Source organism: Rhizoctonia solani, chromosome 13, assembly GCF_016906535.1.
Source record: "Rhizoctonia solani chromosome 13, complete sequence".
Taxonomy (NCBI): domain Eukaryota; kingdom Fungi; phylum Basidiomycota; class Agaricomycetes; order Cantharellales; family Ceratobasidiaceae; genus Rhizoctonia; species Rhizoctonia solani.
In genome coordinates this window covers 1455032-1475900 of record NC_057382.1, presented here as the reverse complement: position 1 = coordinate 1475900, position 20869 = coordinate 1455032, and the positions used below count along the sequence as shown (strand labels likewise).

At 48.3% G+C, this 20869-nt stretch overlaps 6 protein-coding genes across 6 annotated transcripts; 5 read left to right on the top strand and 1 right to left on the bottom strand.

The window, feature by feature from the left end:
• Nucleotides 1-1148: 1148 nt before the first annotated feature.
• Nucleotides 1149-5105, top strand: RhiXN_07292 (potassium/sodium efflux P-type ATPase; the record flags this gene model as incomplete). Its single annotated transcript, XM_043327108.1, has 11 exons — nt 1149-1360; nt 1415-1482; nt 1532-2195; nt 2250-2313; nt 2365-2444; nt 2501-3206; nt 3259-3832; nt 3886-4302; nt 4357-4391; nt 4447-4584; nt 4641-5105. The coding sequence occupies 11 exons, from the start codon at nt 1149-1151 to the stop codon at nt 5103-5105; spliced, it is 3423 nt and encodes a 1140-aa protein (XP_043185580.1).
• Nucleotides 5106-5416: 311 nt separating this feature from the next.
• Nucleotides 5417-6063, bottom strand: RhiXN_07291 (uncharacterized protein; the record flags this gene model as incomplete). Its single annotated transcript, XM_043327107.1, has 2 exons — nt 5417-5546; nt 5666-6063. 2 exons carry the CDS (start codon nt 6061-6063, stop codon nt 5417-5419), a joined length of 528 nt encoding a protein of 175 aa, XP_043185579.1.
• A 336-nt stretch (nt 6064-6399) lies between these two features.
• On the top strand, nt 6400-10337 carry RhiXN_07290 (3-hydroxyacyl-CoA dehydrogenase; the record flags this gene model as incomplete). The annotated part of the gene is made up of 15 exons (XM_043327106.1): nt 6400-6692; nt 6755-6971; nt 7091-7362; nt 7420-7682; nt 7772-8073; nt 9279-9312; nt 9378-9428; nt 9487-9518; nt 9572-9656; nt 9728-9769; nt 9828-9854; nt 9922-9941; nt 10005-10065; nt 10120-10126; nt 10181-10337. 15 exons carry the CDS (start codon nt 6400-6402, stop codon nt 10335-10337), a joined length of 1863 nt encoding a protein of 620 aa, XP_043185578.1.
• Nucleotides 10338-10545: 208 nt separating this feature from the next.
• RhiXN_07289 (transporter Uso1, related protein) lies at nt 10546-14048 on the top strand (the record flags this gene model as incomplete). Its single annotated transcript, XM_043327105.1, has 15 exons — nt 10546-10935; nt 10987-11094; nt 11153-11240; nt 11298-11485; nt 11537-11770; nt 11824-12066; nt 12115-12399; nt 12463-12684; nt 12737-12849; nt 12969-13147; nt 13201-13302; nt 13368-13489; nt 13543-13602; nt 13652-13705; nt 13824-14048. 15 exons carry the CDS (start codon nt 10546-10548, stop codon nt 14046-14048), a joined length of 2613 nt encoding a protein of 870 aa, XP_043185577.1.
• Nucleotides 14049-14616: 568 nt separating this feature from the next.
• On the top strand, nt 14617-15988 carry RhiXN_07288 (G-protein alpha subunit; the record flags this gene model as incomplete). Its single annotated transcript, XM_043327104.1, has 7 exons — nt 14617-14734; nt 14787-14914; nt 14967-15187; nt 15234-15362; nt 15421-15550; nt 15598-15836; nt 15889-15988. The coding sequence occupies 7 exons, from the start codon at nt 14617-14619 to the stop codon at nt 15986-15988; spliced, it is 1065 nt and encodes a 354-aa protein (XP_043185576.1).
• Nucleotides 15989-18987: 2999 nt separating this feature from the next.
• RhiXN_07287 (ICE-like protease (caspase) p20 domain protein) lies at nt 18988-20084 on the top strand (the record flags this gene model as incomplete). The annotated part of the gene is made up of 4 exons (XM_043327103.1): nt 18988-19328; nt 19385-19601; nt 19654-19885; nt 19939-20084. The coding sequence occupies 4 exons, from the start codon at nt 18988-18990 to the stop codon at nt 20082-20084; spliced, it is 936 nt and encodes a 311-aa protein (XP_043185575.1).
• Between the last annotated feature and the right edge of the window lie 785 nt (nt 20085-20869).

The window sequence follows — 20869 nt, the reverse complement described above, 5'->3', positions numbered from 1 at the left end:
TGAAATCTAAAAGTTACAAGCTTGGGACGCCAAGGGGCCAAATAATCATTTGACTGGGAGCGAATTGTGCTCGCCTCTCGATCAACGACTATCATCATATCCATGTGTGATTTTAACTCATTCTTAACCTTGATTGACACAAGTTGGACTGGGACATTTCTAATCAATTGAGATGATTGATGAATTGGTGCTTTCAGGGGCACAGTGGGGCGGTCTACCAGGGCAATAGACTCGTATCGAGTCAAGGCTGGTGCTGTCTCGCGGGCTGAAGCCTAAGACAGGGGGCAGACGCCGAGGCCCTTGTAAATTGGAACACGCGTAAAGTGTGACGGAAAGCTTGTCTAGCACCTGAGCGTTCCAGTTCATTCATCAATAATCGAGTGCATACCAGCGGATATTGCAAATCTTGGAACCAGGTCCTGGATCGGTGGTGCGCCACCATGCCAAGACCAAGTTGACGTCACATGACTTCCGGTACTCAGCCGGCGGCAAAGCAGGAAAAGGGACCTGGGAGAAATGCGGCCGTACAAAGGCCGTACTGAGGTCCGTATGCATCCACCACAATGTCGTACTTATATTTGGACTCTCACGAATGAAAATTACAATCTAATTGCTCGCGGTCGTACCTCGTTTTCAAAGCATTTGTAGGTCTCGTGAGATATCGTGATTGTCCAAGCGCCTTGGCTTCGTCGAGCTTGTTTCCAGTAGAATCTTCTATTGTATTTGGGGGTACAAGCGCGATTTATCCCGCATGGAACTAGCGACGGTACTCGGTGTTATCGCTAGCTGCATGATGCCGGACGCAATGCCAAGGCCGTAAGTAATTTCAGATTCATTGGAGCTCAACGTAATTCAGACCGAATGCGTCGGGTGATGCAAACGAGGGTCCAGGCACGCCAAGCATCCCAGGGGCGTTAACGGCAAGGCTTGCCACTAGCTAATGAACTATACCTCAGCCAAGTATAATGCCAAGTTTGCATGTATGCGCCGAGCCAAAGTGCCGTTAGACACCATCGAAATGGGTAGGTATATAAGCAAGGGCCACTGGCGTAAACCGCGCACCATCCCTCTGGCGCACATTGTTTGCCGCTCTATACGACCGTCATTGTATACGGCTTACGACTTAACGAGCACGATTACGACCCAATATGGGCCTCTTTTCACGCAAACGCTTTGGAAAGTCGTACACTATCGACGAACGCGCTGTCAATGCCAAAGGCAAGCAGCAACAACCACAACCTGGCCAAATCCCACTCTCGGAGCGAGCGCACCTGCTCGATGCTGCAGCGATTATTCGCAAACTGCGCTCTAGTGAACACGATGGCCTGACCCAAGAAGAAGCTCAACGCCGCCTCGAAGAGTAAGCTGGTTTCAACTTTTGCCTTCCTGAAATTGTGCTGAGCTTTGCTTTCAGATATGGCGAGAACGCTCTTGATGACGAAGGAGGTGTCTCTGCCATCAAAGTCTTAATTCGTCAAATGGGTAAGTTGTTTGATAATACACCCAGACCCAGATGCTAAGTTTTATACAGCCAATGCACTTACACTTGTCCTCGTCGCCGCTTGTGCCCTTTCTTGGGGTGTGCAGGACTGGATTGAAGGTGCTGTCATTACCGCCGTCATCCTTCTCAACGTCACGGTTGGTTTCATCCAAGAATACAAGGCCGAGAAAACCATGGACTCTTTGCGATCTCTATCATCCCCTACTGCCCTCGTATTGCGAGATGGTGAAGCGCAAACTGTTCCATCCCGCCATGTCGTCCCAGGTGATATAGTCTTGATCAAGCTTGGTGACGTTGTCCCAGCGGATATGCGTGTTATTACGGCCGCAAACGTCGAGTGTGACGAGGCACTTTTGACCGGAGAAGCTTTGCCTGTCTCTAAAGTAGTCCACCGGTTACATAATGGAGCCGATCGCAAGCCCCCCGCTGACGACTCTGCCGGACCGGACCCCGACCAAGTGCACACTGACGGCGATGTTGGCGTAGGCGACCGCATCAACATGCTCTTTTCATCTGCCAATGTTGTCAAGGGTCGTGCCACCGGAATCGTCGTCGCTACTGGAATGGGAACTCAAGTCGGTGCCATCGCTGCAGCCATGAAGAAGAAAAAGGGCAGCCGCGTTCCGAAGAGAACCGGCGATGGTCAAAAGATTAGCTTACCTAAACGTATCAAAGAGCACATTATGGTTATCCTGTGAGTAAAATTCCACTGGGCTGATGATACAAAAATCTGATTGGGCACATCTAGCGGTCTACGGTCCGGTACTCCACTTCAGATCAAACTGTCCAAGCTCGCCTATCTCTTGTTTATCGTAAGTACCTAGGCTTCTATGATAGGAGCAGGTTTTTACGTTATTATTTAGTGTGCAATCATCTTGGCTATCATCGTCTTTGCTGTAGCACGATTCAACATATCCAATGAAGTCGCCATCTACGCTATTGCGTAAGTGTACTCCATATTTCGCTATACGCTATCCCAAACTAAATTTACAAATGCAGCCTTGGGATTGCAATCATTCCTGAATCTCTTATCGCTGTCCTTACGATCACTATGTCGGCCGGTACATCCCGTATGGCCAAGCAACACGTCATTGTCCGCAAGTTGAACGCACTCGAGGCACTTGGAGGTGTGACGGACGTCTGCTCGGACAAAACTGGTACCTTGACCCAGGGCAAGATGGTGGTCCGCAAGCTGTGGATTGCTTCGGGTTTGGTTGGAAATAACGAGAAGGTCTCTGGTTCTGGTACCGGTCAGGGTTCGAGGAGCTTTAGCGTTGAGGCCGGACCCGAAGCCCTTCGGCCCGAGGGGCGGGTATTTGAAGATGTTCCAGGCGAATCGGGGGATGAGAAGATCATCAAACCCGGTTCGTTGGACTCTGGCTTGCGTGCAATTGTCGAATGCGCTAGTCTGTGCAACGTCGCAACCATCTCGCAAAATAAGGAAGGCGTCTGGAAGTCGACTGGCGATCCAACCGAAGTTGCGCTCCAGGTTTTGGCTCACAAATTGCAGCTCGGACGTCCTAAACTCGCCCGCGTTCAAAGTGAGGAAGAGGACGAAGATGGCGCTGAGATTGATGATAAAAGGGACGGGAGACGCTACCGGCTTCTTGTCGAGTATCCCTTCGACTCCGAGTTGAAACGTATGAGTGTCATTTATTCCGACCGCGAACGCCCGAACGAAAACTTGGTTTTGCTCAAAGGAGCGGTAAGTAAATCATCGTTATATGCATATATGGAAAACTCACCAACTAATATAGGTTGAGAATGTCCTTGCAGCCAGCACGACCTGTTTGGCCAACCCGACCTCAGGTATCGAAGAGGTTATTCCGTTCACCGAGGCCCTCCGCGCTGCTACCATGGCTCAAACCGAGACTCTCGCCGCACAAGGACTCCGTGTCCTCGCTCTCTCTGCTCGCCGCTCAGCCACTACCGGATCTTCCGAAAACCCCAGTCGGGAGGATACCGAGCGCGAAATGACTTTCCTAGGTCTCGCTGGTATCTATGACCCTCCTCGCCCCGAATCGCGCGAGGCCGTCCGGGCTTGCCGAGCTGCCGGTATTACTGTCCACATGCTCACGGGTGATCATGCCGCCACCGCCGCTGCTATTGCTCGCGAAATTGAGATTGTTGGTCCTGACGCTCGTGTCGGGGGCAAGGATGGTCAAATCATGACTGCCGCCGAGTTCGATAGGCTCACCGACGAGGAGATTGATCAACTTCCGGAACTTCCGCTCGTTATTGCTCGTTGCGCTCCCCAGACCAAAGTCCGCATGATTGAAGCTGGTTCCAGGCGAAGGAAGTACATGGCTATGACTGGCGACGGTGTCAATGGTGAGTTCATCAGCTAACTAATGTATACACCTGACTTACATTACTCTCGACAGATGCGCCCTCACTCAAACTCGCGCCGGTAGGCATTGCAATGGGTATGGGTGGCTCTGATGTAGCCAAAGATGCTTCCGACCTCGTTCTTACCGATGACAACTTCGACTCTATTCGATCCGCCATCAGCGAAGGCCGCCGCATATTCGACAACATCCAGCGTTTCGTCCTGCATCTGCTCACCACCAACGTTGCCGAAGTCCTTCTACTCGTAATCGGTCTTTGCTTTATCGACGGCCAAGGAGCTAGTGTGTTCCCATTGAGTCCGTTGGCGATTCTATGGATCAACATGGTTACAAGCAGCCCCCCTGCCTTTGGTCTCGGTTTGGAAAAGCCGGCCGTGAATATTATGAAGCGCCCCCCGCATAACATTAAGACTGGTGTTTTCACGCTTCAAGTTATCGGCGATGTCTTTTTCTGTAAGTTATGGCCTGCTCTATATTGTTGAAATTTTCTAATCTGAATTTATCCAGACGGGTTTGTTATGGGTGCGACCTGCCTGGCCGCTGTAAGTAGATCTCGGTTCAATAAAGATAGCAGACAAGCTGACTTGTGACTTCCAGTTTGTGATCGTGGTCTACGGTGCCAACGATGGAAACCTCGGCCAAGAGTGCAATCGTGGGCTTAACGAAGGCTGTGATGCTGTCTTCCGTGCCCGTTCGACTGTCTTTGCCACACTCATCTTCCAGATCTTGTTCTACGTAAGTCGACTTTTATCTTCTAAGATATCAATCGTTTCTCACCTGGCGCTCTATAGGCATGGGAGCTCAAGGCCCTCGACCGCTCTGTGTTTAACATCACGCCCGGCCGCTTCTTCTTCAAGGACCTCTGGGCGAACCAGATCCTCTTCTGGTCCGTCGTGATTGGCTGCGCATCCGTCCCTCTCGCGATCTACGTCCCCGGTCTCAACACCCGTGTCTTCTACCAAAGCGGAATCACATGGGAGTGGGGTATCATCGTCGGGATGACCTTGGTCTTCATCTTGTCCGCTGAACTCTGGAAGATCTTTGTTCGCAGCACGCCATGGTACAACCGCCTCGGCGAGAAGCATGGCTGGAGCGCGACCGCCGACGTTGTACGACCTGACCACAAGAAGCGAGCTCGTGGCGATAGCGCAAGCTCCATGGGTACTGAGACGTTGAACCTCGGCGAAAAGTCCCGAGAGAACAAGGAGGCAAGGGAACAACGACCACAGGAGGAATTTGGCGACCAACGAGTATGAGCAAGAAAGAAAAAAGTTGTGTTTTCTACCCCTGTTCGGATTCTCGGATTCACGAATTCATGTCCTCTCGCATAAATCTTTGTCTTGTATTAGTAATTTTCCCAACTCATGACTCTTACACGTAGAATGAACTGTAATTGTTTTATTGCAATCAATGTTTTATTGACACTTTCATTGTTCTGAGTGCTCAGTGACTGAGTGTGGGGATGTACTCCCGGAGCGTTTCGACAATGACTGAAATAGCGTTAGGTCACGTTTCAATTTCTCAAACACAGAACTTACTCATGTGGTCGTCCTTTGTGGTAATCCACTCACGACGATAACGGCAACCGGGACGACGGTGCATTCTGCAGCCAGACAGGGAATGCTCCACCGTGAGTGGCGTACTCGGGGAACGGCAGATTGGCTGCCTCTTGTGTTTTGCCGGCAGCTGCTAGTTTCCTACCCATATAATACGAGCTATGATTAAACCTCTTCACAACGTTGCGTTTGCCTTCGACCTAAAAAAAAGGGGGGGGTCAAACAGGCCCTCTGATATCATAAGTTCAATTGCAACTCACCCAAACCCAGTTATCAGGTGTGACTCAGACTCGGCACCTACAGTACACGCAAAAAGTGTATGTCCAGTAAACGTTGAAATGGAAACGACTATGCCCCGGTTGGCCCATTCAGGCAATTTGTCTTCGTCACTCGATACTGTCGAAGCGATGGATGATATAGTAGATTCTGCCTTGAATGCAGAGTAGGGAAGGTGCTTTGCGAGAAATTTAGCCCGAATAATGCTGCCGATTTGGAAGGCGTCGTTGGAGGTGAAGGAAGGGAAGCGAAGAGTTGCTTCCTGGTTCAAGCGGGTCAGTATATCAACTCGAGTGAGATCGTCTAGCTTACTTGCCTGTTCGAAAACTTCCTGAACAATTTCAGCATCGCTCATCTTGCTCGAGGTAGCTATCATTGCCATCTTGGAGGGGGAAAAAATAGGTTGATCGTGGTCAAGAGTACGAAAATAGCAGAGTTATGTGGAAATGTGTATATACGGTCCGATACATGCCAGATTGGATTGCTTACTGCACAGATCGTGATGATCTCCCATCATGTCATAATTTAGAGAACTCGAACTTCTTGGATGACACGTGATCTTGGGGATCTTGAACTAGAAGCAAGTTTTCGAAGTGTTTGGTCTGTTGGGTCTTGAGGATCATGAACGTTTCTTTCTCACCACCCATACTCCGCATATCCCTGCTGACACCCTTCCGCCATTGACCATCTGGCCGAGTATCGCTGGACGTAACTGCCTATGATAACGAAATATCTTTATTCCCTGCTCGCGCTGGGTACATTATGCCGAGCATGGCGAGCTAGTTTCTCTGACGCGACGCAATGCGGGACGACGACGGTGACCTGGTCTGCAGCAACGGCCGAGTCTATAGGTCCTCCCTTCGTCGTACGTGTCGCTCCGTTCGGGCTTGCGCCGCTCATACTTGACGTACCGACGAGCGCATGGAGCGATTCATCACGAGCTGGCTCCTATTCCTTTACCGTACCTTGGCCAGAGGGTACTCGATTCGTATCAGCCATGGATGATGGGTTGTAAGTCCTACACTCTCCTAAATGGCTACTTTTCTTTTTTTTAAAAAAAAAAAAATCAACAGCGGCTTAGGCACTGGGGGCATCTCGGGCATACAAACCGTCAAGTCATCCTCCGACTCCAGTTGCATAAACTCCACTGTTACACAGCCCAGTCAGATCTTCAGCATCCGTGGCTCGTTTGCTCAATGCTCAGTTGTGAGCATGAATTGGACCGAGCCTGCAACCTCACAGACACGAATTGCCGGTCTTGTACCAAGTGGAGTTGCATTCCAACTAGACGTAAGCATAAGAACCCCTCCAATATTTCGAAGTTCTGATGGTCATTATCTTGTGCATTCAATCGAATACGTGTATTATGGCTTAACGATGTGGTATGGTATTATACTCTTCTTCTTTAGCCTCCCTTGACGGGCTCCAAGTCCACCACTTGGGATCTCAACTTGGAGGCGGGAACTGCATTTGTTTTAATATATAGTGATGGGTCTGGAAACAACATGACAAGTCAACTCCTCCAGTCACTTGATAGCACAACTACGGGGTGTCTAGCATCTGGTTCTTATCCCTCGGCTACAGCACCACAAACCGGAGTGGCTGAGGCCACGGCCACTTCGTCCACTAGCGCCTTACCGACAGCCTCTTCTATTTCAGAATCGGGCAGTGGCAATAGTCGGTATGTGGGGATTGTTTGAAAGTTAATCAGATTGCTAAACGTTTGCATATACCTTAGCTCCAACCTTGGGCCAATATTGGGTGCCGTATTTGGTACACTGGCGTTACTGGGCGTCCTCGGGCTTGGGGTATGGGCGATTTTGCGAAGGCGACGCCGCAAGCGTGTAACCCATCAAGAACTGGCAGAGGGCGTCGATCTTGACCGCAAAAACACTCGGGAGAACCATGGTTTGGACGAGAACCACCAGAACAACGGCCCTCGCCGCCCAGGAAGTGCGGCTATCCTACCGTTTGTTCTTCCGTACAATGGAGCCCACCAAGGTTGGTCTTTGATCAAATCTTCTATAGCCATTCGCATATATCGCCATCTGCGTTTAGTCTATTGGCCTCTTTACTCATCTGATTTTTAGGTGCTTCCGCATCGGATCATTCACGCAAACGTGCACCACAAGTAGTGTCAAGAGAAACCGCTGATACCCGCGACTCGTTCCATATTTATGGGACTGATACGAGCGCCAGCGAATCCGTCCCGGGAGCCCGAAGCGACGTTGACGACGACCCTATGTTTATTCAACATGAGGATGCTGGAACTCTAATTCCTCCTCGAACTCGTGAAGTTATCGAACTTCCACCAGGGTACGACCAATTACCTCGTCCACCGCCACCGCCACCAGCAGCACCAGCACCAGCACCGGCTCGTGTAGCTCACCAAGTAAGGCCACTCCCAACACCTTCGAGCTCGCAAAAAACTGGCTAGGTGAACGACGATTAGCCCGCAGGTCGGGCTCCCATTTCTATTCGTTTCCTAAAGCGAATCTATGACTCTGTGACCTCTAGTTTTCTTGGAAAATCGGGATGGAATGGCTCTATTTTGTATTTCTCATTTAGTTGTTTTAGCTGAGGTGACCTCGCATCCATCGGATGTGAGATGTGACTACTGTAGCTTTACATTTTGTTTCGGATATGGGTATTTATGGCTGTTTCCTCCTCGCTTCGATCCTGAGTTGGTTACTGTGGCCTGCGATGAGTATGTACCCATCTTGAGATGGTACGTCATTCGGTTCTGGCTGTAACACTCAGGCCAAACATGCTTCAGGCTCCCACGCACGTACGAGAGGGATTGGTTAAAATGAAATAAATTATATACGCTCAATCAGTTGAGGGTTACTTTCATAAACTCACGCACGACGACAAGATTCATTTTGCCAAGCGGGATTTGTTTGGATTTAGCACAGCCACCGATCTAGCAGCTGGTCATGCGTGTGTGATCCGGTCCGTTCAGGAAACCAAACCAACGCCCGTGAATTATTGGGAATTATTGGGCAAACCCACCACCATAGGACGAGATGGCTGCTGTTGCGCATGGTATCAAGCGATTCGGAGTACTTGGCAAGTATAAGATATCACGCTTGATACTGTTGCTCATATTTCAACTTTAGGAGGAGGTCAAATGGGCCTAGGTGTGTATCAGACAGACGCCTGATTGTCGTAACATACACCAAATTTACATGGGCCTTAGGAATTGCGTACGTTGGGGCTGTACGAGCGAAGCTCCCGGTTTATATCTATGACCGCTCCTCGGACCAAATTAAAAAATCACTTGCTCTCATGGATAAACTCTAGACAAGGAAGTTTCAAAGGGGAAAATGGAAAGCACCGAAGCTAAGGAGGCACGCGATCGTGTTACGATCGTGGCGAAGAGGGATTGAAAGGATTCAGGGACCTGGATATGGTCGTCGAGGTGTGTGTTATTACATTGCTCACAAAACCTTGGGCCGGTGTTAACGAACGGATTTAACGTATTGTTATGAGAAAAGGCTGCATCCGAGAACGTTGCGTTGAAGCTTTCATTGTTCAATCGCTCGCACAAGAATTGAGACCCGACGCCATTCTGGCTTCTAATACTTCTTCGATTAGCATTACAAAATCGCCGCCGCCGCTATCGCCGACGGTAAGCCTGAACCTTGACTCGATCATTATTTGATAACAAAGCTTACTCTGGGGCCCACTAAAAAGGTGTTAGCCCTTCTTCAGAACAAGGAAAGCAATCTGCTGGACGCGTCGTTGGTGAGTCTTCGTTGGGCCAGAAGCGTTGGTGCCTTGACATGTTGTCCTACTTCTCCAGGTCTTCACTTTTTCAACCCTGTCCCGGTAATGGTTAGTACTTACGTTATGGATGTTTACGTTGTTAACTGATCGGTCGCTCGAAGAAACTTGTGGAATTGATTTCTGGTCTGCAAACTACGCCCGAGACCCTTGACCGAGCACGCTCTTTCGCCGAGGCGTGTGGTAAAGGTAGGACGTCACCTTTTTATCTTTCTTTGAGTTTATTTTGAGTCGATCATAACTATTCAATTGTTGGATAGTGGTGACAGTTTCGAAGGATGTCCCCGGGTTTGTGTCTAACGGTATGCATATATATCCGATTTTCACGATGATCCATTGCTAAGATTTGCACTTGTTCAGCTCTACTTATGCCATTCATCAATGAAGGTATGAGTACCTTTCTTTTTCTTCTTTACCTCTTGTATGACGCAGTGCTCAATTTGCCGTGATGTAGCAATCATGTGTCTCGAAAAGGTAGAACCGCTGGTTGATGACACTGGTGAAGCTAACCTTGGTTCGTTAGGGCGTTGCGACTAGGGACGATATCGACACCACCCTCAAATTGGGATGAATCACCCGATGGGACCCCTTACCCTTGGTGAGCAACTCGCACGATGACCTGGAGTTTACTAATTTATTACCTCTAATATAGCTGATTTGTGAGTACTTTGTACCTAAATCACTACTGTATGCTTATTAATTTCGCTATCAAGCATTGGTCTCGATACGTGTCTTGCTATTCAACGCGTTCTGTACGAAGGTACTGGTGATTCCAAGTATAGACCCAGCATCCTGCTCGAACGAATGGTGGACGCAGGATGGCTTGGTAAAAAGAGCGGCAAGGGATTCTACGACTACAACCAGTCGTAAATATGCTCATGTTATAGTACTATAACCATTAGGGAACTTATGAAAGTACAACCCCCAGTTTCCAATTAAATATAAACTATTGTGCCAGTGTGTTACAAAGTAACCGATTTCAAGCGTGTCTTTCCTCCCGTGACGCTTCGCGCGACACACGTGATCTTCACTAACCACATCCCGACCCTAGTCGAGCCTCAATTAAACGCATTCAAGAATGTCCCAAGCGGTACGGGCGATGGACTTTCTGTCCTCGCGATACCAGACTTTCCTATCTAATGCGCAACCGGCGACTCAAACGGCAGACAGCACCATCCACCGCCTAGCAGACCGCCTTGACCCTACTGTTGCTCTACCAGATCGCCGGGCGGCTGTTCTATCTCTTAAAGGCCTTGCTCGAGATGAAAAGTACAAGTCTGAAATCGGGCAAGTCGCATTTGATAGGTTGGTGGAAGTTGTATTGCTTGGTGGAGATGCAGAGGCCGATGCCGAGTCCGGAAAAGCTGTACTGGAGACGCTGGGATTGCTTTGCGAAGTTGTGCCAGATGAGCACGGAAAGGTCTCCAAAGGAGACGTGGGATATAGGCATACAGATATGCTGTTATCTGTAGGTCATGGTGTATTCGCCATTGTGATCCACTTAACCTGGCAAGCATAGAAACCAGAACCACTTCGCAAGTTATTTGGTCTCCTTGGACAGACGAGTTTCTACATTCGTTTTAGCAGCTTACAGCTTTTATCGCAAATCGTTCAAAATCGCGCTCAGGTATACCAATAGGTTTATAAGATCGGGATAACATGTTGATCTACGCATTCGAGTATAGGCCGTGCAGAAGCATTTAATCGACTATCCGGATGGCCTTCCGGCCGTCATAGCCATACTAGACGAGAAACGCGAAGTTATCAGGAATGGTACGTACCTTATCCCATTTATAAGTTTGTTCTAATTCTACGCATGAATTATCCTAGAGGCACTTCTCTTGCTCCAATCGCTCGCCCACCAAAATGCAGACATACAAAAGATTCTTGCATTCTCTGGCGCCTTTGAAAAGCTCCTTGATATCGTTGCCGCCGAGGGTGGAGTAGAAGGTGGAGTAGTCGTCCAGGACTGCCTAGCTGTGGTAGACGCCATGTTACGATTTAACTCATCCAATCAGGTAACTTTTTACGTTAAATATCCAAGTGCATACTGTTACAATTGCGCATAGAATTACTTCCGTGAACTATCACTTCCACCACGCATTCCACCGCTCCTACTTTACCCATCCCCTCCTCCCCCACTAAATGTCCCGGCACCACAAGAATTCGCACTTCAGTTTTGGGATGCTCAGAAGCTTGCCAATGCGGGGATGCTAGTTGGAATAATATCACTACTCACCGGTTCCAAGACCAAATCTGTCGAGCCATCATTACGCCCACTTGAAGCGCCGGGATATTCAGGTGTCTGATTGAACTTGGGCTATCCTCCAACGCTCCTGCGCCTCTGAAAACTCAGGCCCTGCTCGCTTTGCCGAGCCGCCCAAACTTGACGGTACATATTACGCCCTATTTGCCCGTCCCTGGCTCGAATGGCGAGGAGTGGGATCGATTACCCGAACAGGAGGCGCTTGGAGCACTGGTAGGCGTTGCATTAGATGGAGAATATGGTGGAGTATTGGCTGCTACAGAGGATGATGTCGACGTTGGGCTAGGGAAGGAGGAACTGGAGTTGAGGTGGGCGGCTGCCAGCGTATTTGATGTAAGATCCAATCCATCAATATTGGTCTAATTACTGAGCACTGTGTAGAACCTGATCTCAAACGATCAAACAGCTCGCCTCGCCCTTGCCGCATCGCTTGCGCCCCCGCCTCCTCCACCTCCACGGGATCCTGCTCAGCCAATGGTCCCGCTCGACCCACCGACCCCGGGTCAACACCTGCTTAGCGCATTGGTCGATTTCCCGGCAAGCGGAAGGATTGGTCGTAGAGTTGCAACCAAGATTCAATTGGCTTGTGCCTTGTTGAGTTCGCTTGTTAGGGGCTCGGAGAAAGCAAAGGGTGTTGCGAGGATGGTTGTGCCTGGAGAAAACAAGGTACGCGAATTGGCATTTATCTATCAATAACATGCGCATTGACACCTTGTCGCGTATACATAGCCTGTTGCAGGGGCTGACGCCGATGCGGACTCGGACGATTCTCCACGCCTTGTCTCGGTCCTGATCGGTAATGTCCACCTCGCACTCCGTGAAAGAGGCCAGAACAACCGACGCGCATGGGACCGTGTAATTGTTTCGTTACTGATGGTTTTGAGTAACTGGATGTGGGATTCTCCATCCAGTGTGCGTGACTTCTTTGGGGAAGGAGGCGGGTTGCAAGTTGTAGGTTTAGCCTGTTTCACAATTGAGTTGGCGAGGGCTGACAGGGCTGTAGTTGATGGAGCCTATCACTCAAACAATAGGTATGGACGTGCTTGTACAAGGTCTATGCGCGTTTTTGTTGGGGGTTTGTTACGAGTTCAATAGAGAACCTGGGGAGATTACTCGGTTCGTTACATCCCCTTGCTTTCCTGACAAGTTAGATTAACTGCTCTTGGATTCGCTCTTACCCTATTCCCTATTCAATTTACCCTTTCTCGAAACAAATAACTGCTCCACATCTTCAGAGCCACGCTCTATCCAATTCTACACTCGCGCATCGGAGCCGATGTGTTCATTGCCCGTATGGCACGCGTACGAGAGGATGAGCGTTTCAAGGCTGTCGGCCCCGACTCGCCTGTTATCCCTGCTGGTCTTGGATTGGAGGATGAGCCTCAGCCCGAAGAGGACGGAGAAGTTGTTGGTGGTGATGTGGCTCGATTGGGGATTTGTGGAGTTTTGGAAAGGAAATGCCTGTAGGTCTGACCGATCGGGGCCATATAGAAACTAACATGGGGGAGGGGATAGATACCATTCAGCGAGCAATTGCTGTGGACCCTGACGCGGCTGCGTCGAATGCATGTAAGCTCTTTTTTTTTTTTTTTGCCGTGGTGAGGGTTGGGCTGTATACTGGGAGGATTTGGTAGCGATGAATGAAGAAACAGCCGAATTGATCCGATCATTGAAGGAGACGATTCGTGCTCAAGCCGGAGAGCTGGAGTCGTTGACCGAGCAGCTAGGAAAATTGACCAAGGAACGCGATGAGCTTGTATGTCTTGCCGCTGAACCCAAAGCATATACTTATATGGGTCCCATTCCTAGAAGGGTGCGCAAGCACAGGCGGGCGAGGTCGAAAAGGTGAAGAAGCAGCTAGAGGAAGAGGTATGATGTATATGTATATTGTGTGGGGCTGTACCGACCGTGGCAACAGAGAACGGAGAACGCATCCAAACTTGAACAAATGCGGAAAGAACGCGAAGAAGAGGTGCGTTTTGCCAGAATTTAAGCTGAATATATGCGCTCTATAACCTGACATTTATCATCCTCTCTTTTGCCTTCCGATCGGCCATTGTTTTTTTTTTTTTTCATTCTGTCTTCTACAGCGCGAGTCCCATGCGTCCCAGATCGCTGCACTTACAGAGAAGGTAGCTGAAACGACCACCGAGCTCGACAAGGTCCGGGCGCAAAAGGCTGACTCGGAAAAAGAACAAGAAGATCTGCTAGTATTCCTCGAAGAGTTGAGCTCCAAGCGGAAGAAGGATAAAGCTAGGATGAAGGAGAAGGGTATGGACGTTTCAGAGGACGAGGATGCTGAGGGAGACGAGTAGGGCGGACATATGAGTTGGGCGAGCGGAAGGTAATGAATAGGACGGGTAGGGTGATGTGGGCAGATAGACGCCCAAAGGAGAGGAAGCACGCGTATGGAGGCTCGGGGAACGAGGCCTTGGCTAGTCTAGATTTGGGATTGATTGAATTGAATATCAAGATCGGCGGGCGTCGGTGACGTGTCGTGTCGGCTGGGCGCTGTGTCGGGCAAAACACAAAAGCTACACAATTTGTGGAAATGATTATATTGCACTAGGCTCGAGCAAGGGCAGGATAAATGCGAGAAATGTGGGTAATTGGGGGAAAGTTGTAATTGTCGAAGAACAAAAGGAACCTTTGTTCTGACGGATCCGCGGATGGAGTTGTGTCAGCCACCGCCCCTTGTCCTTGGTCTGAACTCCACCACCGACGGGTTAAGTGTAATTTGCTGACGCTCGCTGGACTATACATACTCGCTCTGGCCGTGGCTGCTGCGGTTCTGAAATACCCCCTTGTTGAGCAAGGTGTCCCGACTGTCTTTGGATAACCGAGAAATATTGTCTATTTATCTCGTATCATTGGGATTGCACGATGGGAAACTGCATGTCGGTAGAGGAGAAGGCGGAGCGGGAGAGGTCCATGGCGATTGACAAGCAAATCGAGGAGGACTCAAAGCGATTCCGCAAGGAATGCAAGATCCTGCTGCTCGGTGCGTCCAAATGATTATATTTCGTGGGGGTTTTTTAGCTTATTTCTTGCAGGGTCTGGCGAGTCGGGCAAGTCGACGATTGTAAAGCAAATGAAGATTATCCACCAGAACGGGTACACACGTGAAGAGCTCATGGTATACCGGTACACCATATACAAGAACCTCGTCGAGAGCGCCCAGGTGTGTTGACTGTCGACGGTCGCTGTGATTGGCTGACTGATTCGCATACAAGGCCATTGTGTCCGCGATGGGTAAGATTGGCGTCGACCCGGTAGAACCTATCAACCGCCAGTATGCAGAGGAGATCGGTAGCTTCGAATTGCCCAAGGACATTGATTCGTATTCGCTGCCTGAATCTCTTGCTACTGCCATCGAGAGCGTATGGAAGGACCCGATAATTGCCCAGGTCATGGACAGGAGCAACGAGTTCTATCTCATGGACTCGGCCGGATAGTGAGTTGCTTGCGTTGTTCTTTTTGGCGTTGCTGACAGTCCATAGCTTCTTTGCACAGGTTCAGCGGATCTGCAGCAAGGGATATGTACCCAATGAAAATGACGTCCTTCGTGCGCGAGCAAAGACCACCGGAATTACGGAGACACGCTTCAACATGGGCCAGCTCTCTATACAGTGCGTCTCCTTATCTGGTTACATGTCATCCTCCTCATTCATCATCACGTGTCTACAGCATGTTCGACGTCGGTGGACAGCGATCAGAGCGTAAAAAGTGGATTCATTGTTTCGAGGCCGTCACCTCAATCATATTCTGCGTCGCTCTGAGCGAGTATGACCAAGTTTTGTTGGAGGAAAAGGAACAGGTGTGTTTTTCGGCGTTGTCTCCCGTTTATCCGCTGACCCAGCCTAGAACCGAATGGCCGAGTCGCTCGTTTTGTTCGAATCTGTCATCAACTCACGTTGGTTCCTGCGCACATCTATCATCCTCTTCCTCAATAAAATCGATGTCTTCAAAGCCAAACTCCCCAAGATGCCTCTCGAACGCTACTTCCCGGAATACACAGGCGGGCCAGACATTAACAAAGCTGCCAAATACATTCTATGGAGGTTCACCCAGACAAACCGAGCGAGGCTAAGCGTTTATCCTCAGTGAGTCTCCCGCGCTCTAGTGATCGAATTAAGCTGACTGGGTATGCTGTAGTTTAACGCAAGCTACCGATACTTCCAATATTCGATTGGTCTTTGCAGCTGTCAAGGAAACGATACTGCAAAACGCTTTGAGGGATTCGGGTATTCTATGAGCGTGAACCGGGTTTGGTCTCGAGGTAGCCCCTTTTGTCGTGAAGAGGGTACCTTGTCTTAACCTGATGATGCACCTCGTTTCGGCTGGCCCTTCTAGTTCATTTCCGTCCTCCAAGAGTTGGGTGCCTTTATCCCTAGATTCGCCTTTATCCCCCCTTTGCAGCAGCGGGCTGGTCCTTAACCTCATTAACTTTCGATTTGCCCGCTTCGCTTTCTGATCACGACATATCCTAACGACTACATCCCACCTACCCTGTTGCATTTGAACACCTCAACATCCCTCGTATTCGCCCGCATCTATACACACATCCTTTCCCTTGCTTAGCTTCTCGCTGCACCCTTCGTTGTTTTTGTGGACCTATATGTTTCATGTTTAACTGTGTTTCATTTTCGTTTGCTTTCTCAATTTTCTGATTTTACCACATATTTTACTCAGGTGGATAAAGGTGGGCCTATCTTTGTCTTGCCACGAACAATGTGACTAATTATGTTTTTGTTCGGTTCCATTGGAATTGCCACCTACCCTACATTTATTTTTGCCACTCACTCTGGTCCCTTGTACTCTTCCGCAGTGCCGACTCGAAATCAACCCCTTTGTATTGTCAAGTTCTATGCCTAAATCCAAAGTCTGTTCTCTCATCCCACCTTTTTTTCTTTTGGTTATTTTGATGTTTTGGTTTGGTGCCCCCGTCGATTGTGCGATTTTTTGTATAGTTTCACTCATCAATTTTTTGCACTTGTTGGCAAGGACGCCTGAATGTGTGTGCAAGCGTTCGACAACGACATATACCTTGTTTCCACCAGACAGTCAAGTTGGGTCCACAGATCACTCCAAATGATTTCCGGTAAATATGTCCATGGGAAGATATGGGTTGGTAACAGTGGTACGTTACAGCAGACTTCGTGTGACATCGGAATCTCCCAAGTTTTTCCAGCTGTGGGAACGGAACTTTACGAAATCTCAAACCAAGCAGTGCCGACCACAATAGACCACCCAGCCCGCCCTGATCGATCGGCAGGGACCAAAAGAATTCGAACTTTCGGAGTGGGGCGGGATGTCGCGCATGGGCCGACTCGGATCGAATTCGGTATTACTCTGAAATCATATACATATGGTGTAAAACCAAACACTCGAACAGATTTTCGACTTCAATGCGATGGCTGTGTTGCTCGGGGTATTTGACCATGGCGGCACGGATTCCGGCCGCACAGCCGCAAGAACGTGTATGCCGAATTGGTGTGGTTATACTTTATGTGGCTGCCCCCATCTATCATCTATGTCAGACTGCTAGATTGGGAAGTTCGGTTGGCCTTGCTGTGCAATTACGAGTACCCATTGGGGGTTTCACTAATGGTGACGTTCATGTGATACAGGTACATTTGAATGCCTTTGTTCGCCGCTTGCGTTTGTAATATGATTAGCGTTGAAGGGGACTGAAGAACCAACTAACGCACGCGTGGTCGCCTTTCGTTTGCCCATGGTATTGTAACTCAGAATCCCCTTACCTGGCCTGATTTTGCAAGATACAGTACGACGAGTTGTTGTCTACTTGTTTAGAATATTAACTCTGTAGCATGAGTTATGGCTTATATAACATATGCTAATTTAATCTCGTGTTATTGCCTATATATAGACCGCCAAATGAAACCCAATACTTGGTCACTGTGCATTTCATGAACGAAGCTTCTGATCCCGCGCCCAACTGAGCGTCGGCCACGACTACCGGCGATACTTTTAAACAGGGAATGATGAGCAAAGTCAACGAAACCAGACCAAATGATCACTGTTTACAGTGGGTGTGGGGGCCAATCGCTCCATATGATACATATTACGCACATCTCCTACGCAACGAGGACCTCATTGGCTTAAATTATCCGAAACTATCAAGTAATTGACGACGGAGGTTGAAGTATTAGTTCGAGGTACATGTACCTCGAGTATTGATGTTTCTACAGGAACTATAGTATCCGATTGGAAGTTTGGTTAGGTTTGAATGCAGTGCTTGCAGCATTTTCGTCTTCCATGAGAGCATCGCCTAACGCCACTTGAGATTCTAAGAAACCCGCATTCGATCTTCCAGAGTGTTGGTATGTTGATTACTATCTCTGGACTCTGAAAGCTTTCTAGAACAAATAGTACTTACTAGGATAGGAGGTTCTGGAATACGACAGGCACTCAAGGGATGAGCGGTATTATGTAGGCGGGGTTTAGATGAGCATTACGGCTATAGTCAAGAACGAAACATTTTAACCTATGCCCAAGGATGGAGACGGTATGAGAAAGGGGGTAGGAACGACTGATGGAAGTGACCGTGTTACCGATTATGTCAATGTTTACTGGAATGCGAGTTTTCTGGAGTAACTTGAATTGAGCTTTCGTAGTAAATCAGACCTCAGGGTACATTAAACCAAGTACGAATCATAATAATTATCTCGACCTGAATTATCTGATCGATTATATGAGATTTATCATCACGTCTGGCCATGGTTTCGAAGTTGATATCCGGGTTTAACTGCGACACACGGAGGCGTTTCAGTTGCAGGTGTACTCGTACAGCCCAGATTGGCACGTGACCTATCCCTGCCACACAGCAAAACTTGGCTTCCTAGTTGACCGACATGACATAACTCTACGAATTGAACCCAGTACTAAACCAATGCCTATCTGGTGAAGAAGCACTATGGATGCCAATCAAGTAAAGCCATTGCTCTAGACTATACTCTGGTACACGTTGTTACCTGTATCCTTTCCCCGTGTCTTGTCAATGTATACGGTCATCGTTGTATTGGAACGGCCGGATTATTGTGGAGCTGAGTGTGATCGAGAGGGCCTTGAGATAGAACGGTTACCGCTGGTCGGGATGAGCCTACACCATGTTGACATAAAGCCAAACAGGACACACTCAATGTGTTCATAATCTTTCTTGGCTAGCTGTCGATCTGTAATAAAGAGCATTGGTGCTGCTGTGAGCTGCAGCTTTGAGATCTATTGCGCCCTATGGTGCCTTTGACTTCGTCTAACGTGCTCCGTATTCTTTTCGCTTTTGTCGTACAAACTGCCATGTTTCAAAACGTTTGGATGCACCTCATAACTGCACCACATTTGAAGAATAAGGCCCCCTGGAATTTTGTTGTTCCTTTGAGCAATTTCATCGCTTGTTGGGCCAAGGTAACATGCAGTTATGAGAAAGAAGAACATATGCGTGGTCATATTAAGACCGTACCGACATTAATCATTAACCCGGTTACTTCGGACCAATCTAAGAAATGGAACTTCAAGGAAAAAATCAGGAAAATGTTGGCAGTTACTCTGGATCGTATACTTGTTAACCGACTCATGTGAGCTTTATTCAAGTAATCTGAAAATGTCATTTTGCTGATTTTCTACGCCATAGTAAACGTCGGTCAGAACATATTGTTGATACGCCGATATCCGGCCGCAGCCCTTTACACAAAGCTGAAGGTCTACCTGTATACACAAGCCAACAAAACCAGCACTCCCAGGTTCCTCTAAAAGAACGATCAGTATGCCTGAAGACACCTATAGCTAAAGGGTTATCTGAATCTATAGCCACAAAGCATGTTCCTAAAGGGCTGCACAAAGCATTGGTGGTATGTCAAAATGTGTTGAATATGTTATCAAACTAACTATACACGCATAAAGATCGGCTTAAATGGTACTTACTCCCATGGGAATCCTCTCGATCACGCCATCCAAGACGCAAAGAATTTTGAAAGATGTCTCCAGAAACTCAATACCCAGTCTGAGGATTTTCATTTTGAGGTTGAAATGCTGGTCGACGAGGGTGGAAAGAGTGTCCCCCGCAGAAAAATATTCAAGGCTTTAGAGAGATTGTTTGGAGGAGCCCGACCTAACGATTTGCTTATCCTATTTTGTAAGTTGATATTCATCTAATATGGGCCAATCAAGGTTGATCATCGAACACAGTTTCTGGCCATTGTGTTAGGAACGAAATAAATGGGGTTGTCTCTCTGGTAACTATCGAGGATAACGAGTCCTTTCTATTACTTCCTTCAACGGTATTGGTATTTTGTTTTAATTCATTCGAAACGAACGTCGAGCATTTTGAATAGGTGTTTAGTTCATATATCAACAAGTTACCTCCTGGTTGCACTGCGGAGGTATAGTAATTTATTCGTTCATGGCCTTGATATTAAAGCCTGGCTCCTATATAGATATTCATTGATTCTTGCTATAGCGGTGGATTGATACAACTTGGCAATGTAGTCAAAAATATGGCCTCAGGTAAAGTAATATAGGAAGATACTTACGGCTCACTTTCTCACCGATCGATCTCTTCATCCCATTTGCCCGTGGGGACCTTTTGACTAATTTTCCCCCACCGACGCAACACATTTCGTATGGGGTATATGCATAATGCTCGCATCCACATACACACAGGCCCAGACCCTGGTAAAGGTCCGGGGACCATAGTAGAGGGATCAGGTAGTCCTCGTAATCAGATTCGCGCGAACTCATCAGGACCGCAACCCGGGGTAATGATTAACACAGAAGCATCCGTCGTGAATCTTATTATAACTAGAGTCTTACTGGATACTCACTGAATATCGCACAGATCGTTTGGGCTGCTTCGGGTCCCAGTGAGAGGGCCTACGAGTCTCGCAGGGTTAAAGGTGGATCTCTGGCTAATGTGAGTATTAATTCAACCCAAGTATAGACCTCCATTATAAATCAATTATAAACCAAGGCTGTCTGCGACGAGATTAGTAATTATATGAATCTCTCCATTAGAAACAAGTGTTATACTGAAGTAATGCTTGATAGTAAAATCACCAGGAGGAACTATTGAACGTAAAGCACTATGGGACCGGGTAATGTAGGTTATTCTTCTACCAGT